Genomic DNA, 6,901 nt, shown 5'->3' on the forward strand with positions numbered 1-6,901 from the left:
AGGGGCTTGGAAGGGGAAACAGGACTTGCGAGAGAACAAATGGCTTGGTAGAGGAGGAGGGATGAGGAATGGAGATGAGGAAGAGGGATTAGGGTGAGCATGATGGACAAGAACGTGGGAATAGTATGTGAGAGTAGGAAGAAGGATAACTACAAGGAAAAGGGAGTGTTAGGAGGGATTCAGCTGAGGGACTAGTAAGAGGGCGTGGTTGAGGAAAAGGGTCTAAGACGGGGAAGAGGAAGCAGGACCAGGTTGAGGAAGAAGAAAAGGCAAGAGGGAGAACTAAAATCAGAAGAGAAGGAAGAGGGAGGAGGACGAAGATGAGCAAGGTAGACTCAAACTTTATTAAATACAGGGCTCTGTTTTTCTTTTGTTTATTCATGGCTTTGTAGAAACATGCTGGCAGAAGGAAATAAGGTAAACAGCATTACACAAAACTAACAGTGGGTGATGCAGGCAGTAAATGCCAATGGCCCATCTATTTGACATGCCAACCAAATATTCTGTTTCCCAACACACTTTCCAATCTCTCTTGCTCTGTAGTTTTATTTGCGCTAAAGCACCACATATGTGCCAAAATTAAAAACATAAAGGCTTCTGGTCCCTTGCATCTTCAGAAGTAAAGGCTTCCAGGTTGACATCTCTGTTTCTGGAGCCACTTGAAAGCCCACTTCTCACCATACATGTACTACCGGGAGACATATTGTTTGGTAAATGTGTGTCATTTAGTCAGTTCGAAAAGTATACAAGGGGAGGACTGGGTTCCCGTTTTTCTCGCTGGTGCTGGAATCCCCCGTTAGATGTCCAAACACTCTTGTCCTTTTGCCTGAATGCAAAGTGTTCTCTTTTTTCTGTTATCTAGCAGTAATCTTGTTTGGCATAGTTTTGGATACCATGCCTGAGCAGTCATTTTTTGTTGTTGTATTGTTCTATGTATAATCAATAACCTTGAACGAATCTTCAATGTATCATAATAAAATACAAAAGAAAAAAAACTGAAGAATTGGAAGAAAAAAAGAAAAGTTAAAAATGAACAGTTCACAATTTAATTACAATGAACAACAAAACGATAATGAATTCTAAAACCACAATACATCAAATACAATCCGTAAAACGAGAAAACATTTGCCCATATTTAACAATTCATCAAAGATAAAATGACGGAAGTGCATTATGCTTGTACAGGAAACTCCAGCTGTAAAGAATCCAGATACTTGGTCACTGCAATCAGAATGTCTGTGGTCCTACCAGAAAGGCAGAACTGCCAAACAGACTCATAATCACACAATCGTTAATTCGTGGCACCTTGGAGACTGGCAGTCCGACATTGTACATCATTTTTGTGGACTTTAAAGCCTTGTTTGATAGTGTGGATCGGCCTAGACTGTGGGAGAAACTTACCAAAGCCAGCTGCCCTTCTTGGTTTATCAGTATATTGCAGGGCCTGCATCAATTTACTAAGGCGGCTGTCAGACTTACGGATGACTGAATGGTCATGGATATGGTAGCAATTCGGAAAGGCGTTAAATAGGGATGTACCCTGGCGCCGACCTTGTATAACCTCTACATGGCGGACTTACCGGATTGGTTAAACCCATAGGTTGGGTGTTGTCTAAGGGTAGGGGGGTACCCCCTGCCTTGTTTATTATACGCGGATGATCTCATCCTCTTAAATCACACCTTCTTGGGGATGAAATCCATGTTCATGGCACTTTGTAACTTTGCGTCTCATAATAAGCTATCCCTAAATATGAAGAAGACCAAAGTCTTGGTTGTATCGGCAAAGAATGTGAAAAGATCAATTCTCAACAGCACGCTTGGAACCATTGTGTATTTGGACTCCTAGCCATACCTGGGTTTAGATACATATTGACAATACCAAAACATATAGGCAAATTGTTGAAACAAAAAACATGAAAGCCCGCAGGATGACTCGGTCAATCTTGAAATTCGCTAGGGATACTGCAGGTTATTCTTTGGAGGGAATAATAACATTGTACAAACAAAGCTTTTGCCCGACAGTGCTTCATGGATTGGAGGCACTGGCAATGGGCGATCTATCTTGGCTAGATATCGTGAAGGGCAGTTTTTGGAAACAAATTTTGAGGCTCAAGCCCTCTGCCACAATCCAGTATATCAGACTAGAATTTGGCCTGATCTCCCTCAAAGGGGAACTGTTGAGAAGATAAGGTTTGTTATATATTAAAATTCATACAGCTACTTAGTCTATTGGCGGTCCATGTACAGGGAAAAAATAGCTGTGGTCGCTTGTTAAACGGCTTGTTTGATGATCTGGGGTGGTATCCCGACTTCACATGGGGTACTTCCTACGAAACACTGAAAAGGATTTCTTTCAAAAAAGTTAGACAATGGGACTGTGTCTCTAACTATACACATGTAGAGACCGTCCATAGTTATAAACATATGGTAGGTTGTTGTGTACAGTTACCTTCAGCCTCAAGCTTATCTCAGACAATGTCAAAGTATGGGAGTGCGTGCATTTAGATTGAGGCTGAGGATAAATCAGCTACACATTCTTTCTCCAATTGGTCCACAGCTGGGACTTTTACAAAAAGATGGATATTGTCGCATGTATCAGAACCCTGAATATTTTGAGACTGCTAAACATATTTTTACAAAATGCAGAATATTGGGCCCCGAATACATGACTTTGTTAGGTCCGTTTGTACATGAGTACGAATCTATTAAGAGTGACGATTTCTGGGCCTATTGTCTTAACACGGATAATCAAAAAGTGCATATTGCCATGTATCAACTGTGGTCAATCATTAAAAACCACCTAGATAGTATTACAACAAAGGAGAATTGATAGAGAGAAATTGTCCCTGTTTTTAAATTATAACTTTTGATAGATATTTAAAACTTTGGTGAAATGTGTATGATGTTTTGTATTGTGATTGTTTTTAAAGAAATAATGTGCTTGTGATATGTAATGTATATGAATTTTTGTTTTTTTTGTAAAGTTTCTTTTAAACTAAACAAATAAAGAATAATAATAATAATCACACAAGGCAGATTAATTAACATATCAATTAAAATAGGTGAATCTTTTAACTGTCAGTGCAACACAAGATGCAATTAAATGCCTCAACGTTTCTATTTCATTCACATCTTGACAAAATCTACACACACTTGACTCAGGATGTAACCGTCCATACAGTTTCAATACTTCCCTAGTAGGTAATACATCCCACCGAAAGCGCAGAAAGTTACCCCTAATTCCTATGTGGGGTATATTGTTAGCAATGGGGCAAGAATGCCTGCATTTTTATAATCTCCACTTAAGTGGATCAAAGACTTGTATGCATGCATCTTGGCCATAGTATGAGCCGAATCATAGCGAAATAACTGAAATTTAACTTTCCCCGGATTTGTAGCCAGTTCGACGTCGGATGACCCAATTTGTTTGAGAAGATTGCTGCAGAAATGTAAAATATTATTAACATAACAATTCCACTTATTATCTAAAATAAGGCATAAATCTGGGTAAAGGGATTTCTTAAGCGAATGTAACATTTTGTGATAAAAACACCAGAATTTCAACTCACCCTAGCTTTAAGAGGCTGGTTATCCAATTCATATATCGAATCAGAGCAAGGGGCATACAGTTTGGTAACCAAAGCAACTTTCTCCAGATAAAACTTTCTAAAATAGGTAAAGTATTTCCAGCCTATACAATGTTTTGGGGACAATTTTTCTCTTATAAAATCTCAGAGCCAGAATCAGTGAGAGCTTACCATACTTAGCATCTTTTCTGCGCAATTGATTCAACAATTTGGTCATCCGCGACTTTAGCCAAACTTGAATATATTCTTTATGTGGTTTAGCCAAGATGGGAACACCTAAATAAATAAATGTGTCAACCAGCTCAATCGGGGTAGTTTCAATGTGCCACGTATCCTTTGAGCAATCTTTCGCACTGTGCATTGCATTCCCTTAGTCTTGTTAGGATTCACCTTGAGAGAATGAACATTGGCAAAATTCCAGAATGCGATGATCAAACCCTGTAAAACTAATTGGGTACAGTCAAAGATGAGAAAATCATCTGCATAAAACAGTCAAGTGACTTTCAAATTGCTGATTTTTGGGGAGGCAAAAGCAGCAGAAGCCAAAGAATCACCTATGTCAGGCATATAAAGATTAAAAAGTGTGGGTACTAATACGCAACCCTGCCTTACACCATGATTCGTATTAATCTTGTTATCTAGCAGTAACCTTGTTTTGCATAGTTTAGGATACCGTGCCAGAGCAGTAATCTTTTACTGGCAAACAAGTTGAAAGATTATTTGCAGTGCTCCATATGTACTTAATCATGTCTTTCTATCAACAGGTATCTTTCTCTGGTCAAACCCACGGATGGCCTGGAATACTCTCGCACTCATTTCCAAACGGGCCGCACAGAAAACTTTAAGCTGTTCATCATCACGAAACTTCATCAACCACCTGATGCCTTGCTTACCCAGCTCCTCCCAATCGAGGTGGTTATTTCCAAGTTGTGATCATAAAGTAGGCCAAGCATATACACCGCGGTCACAAATCTTGTAAAAGGATATTGCATATTATTTATTAATAAATGTTTTATTTTGGGTGTTGTTGTCACTTTTCCTTCCTTGAACAAATCTGCATTTTTAAACACCAAATAGCAATTTCGAATGGATTTTGTCCTCCCACGTATTCCTCATCTTATGATAACTCGTCTCCAGCTTCGCTGCTTTGGAAAAAAATTCTCTTGGCAGAGGGCGCTGTGCTCGAGGTCGTGGCGTTGATTGTCCCTCGACGGACTCCGTACTCTGTCGATGTCACCGATGGTATAAATAGCTTGAGCCGCGCCCGTTGCTTCAGTTCCGTTTTTCTGATCGCTTCGCCATCGAGAACGGTGCGCTTCAGATTTTCTGTGAAGAAAATGTCATCTTCAACACCCAAGACTGGGTTCAAGAAGTGTGTAGATTGTGGATCAAAAATGTCGATCACGGATCCCCACCGGGTTTGTCTCTGGTGTCTCGGTTCCAGTCACTGAACCGACGACTGCGGTTCCTGCCAATCCATGACCGAGAAAGCTCTTCGTGAGAGGAGAGGTAAACTGTCGGTGGGGAGGGAAGCCTCTAAGAAGGCTATGTCTAAAAAACATAAGAAGGCGACTGATTCAAAGGAATCGGATCGCCATAGGCACTCCAAGAGATCTCGATCTAGGAGTGGATCGAGACACTCTTCGTCATCGTCTAAAAAAAATGAAGAGGAGACATAGATCTCCCTCATCATCTTCTTCTTCAGTCGACCGAAGGAATTGGATGTCCGACAAAATCGGATTATCCCAGTAAATGGGAAGAATTCCATAAAAAGATGATGGAGGTTTTCGAGAACGCAGCCCCGACCCCCTCGAAAGAACCTCGAAAAAGCCATACCTCTAAGGTCGCTCCATTGGACGACAAAGGGAAGTCCAAGACTACAATGGTAAAAACCAGTGTCGAGGATACTAAAAAACTTGAGTCGACGCCAAGCCGTCGAGCACTTCTCCGGTGCCATACAAAAAACACAAGTCGTCGAAGGCTTCGACGACTTCATTGAGGCCGTCAGCGTCGACCGTTTCGGCACCAAAAACAAAAACATCCTCGACGCCTGTGTCGAAGTCATCTTCGAAGTCATCAAAGACTCCTTCGACAACTTCGAAGGATTTATCAATCCCTTCAACGCGTATGGTAGAAGAAGAAAGGAGATTCACTCCTTTGCCCAGGTCAGACTTTTTTAAGTCCATGTCTTCAATTTATGAGGAATCTAGCTCAGAAGAAGACAAAGTTACTCCTTTTGGAGTTTCTTATGGCACAAAACAAGTTCCTGAGGAACTTATTGACCAGGAATCTAGAATGAGAGACCTGAGTGATACTCTACATTCTGCCAGTGGAATTGACACCTCCCCAGAATTATAGTTTGCCAGACCTGATCCTGCAGAGCATGCAGATGCTGGGTACAGGGGTCTTATGACCAGAGTAATAGAATATATGGGTTGGTGTAATACTTCACCCGTTTTTTAACAGGATGACATGACGGATATAATTGTCAGAGGGCCCCAGTTCTCCCCTTTCACAGGGCTCTTCAGAGGACGGTGGAGAAAAACTGGGATAGACCTGAGAGTATTGCTGCTGCAGATAGCACTTTTCCAAAAAAATATAGACCAGCTGGAACGGATCCTGAATACTTAAATAAGCATCCGACTCAAGAAAGTCTAGTCATTCAGGCAGCATCTACATATAAGACTGCATATCCCACTATTCCTCCAGATAGAGAGGATAGAAAAGTTGACGCATGGGCACATAAAGTTTTCACGTCAGGCAGTATGGCCCTTAAATCGACAAATGTCACCTGTACACTGGCCAGGTTTACCCATACCCTGTGGGACTGTATTTCGGCGGCGGTTGATCATATTCCGGAAGGCAAGGCAAGGAAAGGGAATGCTTCCTGAATATAGTCAAAGACGGGAAGGAGGCAATGGGGGAATGTCTCCAGTCTGGACTGGATACTGCTGATAGTATCAGCAGGTCCATGGCTGCAAGCGTTGTGCTACGCAGATTTGCGTGGTTGAGGAAGTCGGGTTTGCACCAGATGTGCAAGCCAGACTCCTTAACATGCCCTTTGATGGCTCGAGGCTGTTTGGCAGCAAGGCTGATGAAAGCCTAGAAAAGCTTCAGACCTCGAAAGCGGCAGCTAAATCGCTTAGCGCCTCTATGCGCCAGCCTCTAAAACCCTATTCCGGCTCATCTTCCTGGAGGGGTCGTTCTTTTCGATACTACTCCTCTTTTGGTAGAGGAAGAGAACAGGCTTCTCAAAGGGGCAAAAGAAACTTCCCTCGTGGAGCACGAGGGAGAGGTGCAAAATCACCCTGAGG

At 41.8% G+C, this 6,901-nt stretch overlaps 1 protein-coding gene across 3 annotated transcripts in view; it reads left to right on the forward strand.

Moving 5' to 3' along the window:
* Window positions 1-4,609, forward strand: part of IQANK1 (IQ motif and ankyrin repeat containing 1) — a 1,215,835-nt gene extending 1,211,226 nt beyond the window's left edge. For all 3 annotated transcript variants that reach the window (XM_069621882.1, XM_069621881.1, XM_069621883.1), the window contains one exon: window positions 4,352-4,609. In XM_069621882.1, coding sequence (XP_069477983.1) covers window positions 4,352-4,520 — 169 coding nt within the window. In that variant the 3' untranslated portion in view covers window positions 4,521-4,609. The remainder of the gene's footprint in view (window positions 1-4,351) is intronic.
* Window positions 4,610-6,901: the final 2,292 nt, after the last annotated feature.

Source organism: Ambystoma mexicanum, chromosome 5q (assembly GCF_040938575.1).
Source record: "Ambystoma mexicanum isolate Mex_15411 chromosome 5q, UKY_AmexF1_1, whole genome shotgun sequence".
Lineage (NCBI taxonomy): Eukaryota > Metazoa > Chordata > Amphibia > Caudata > Ambystomatidae > Ambystoma > Ambystoma mexicanum.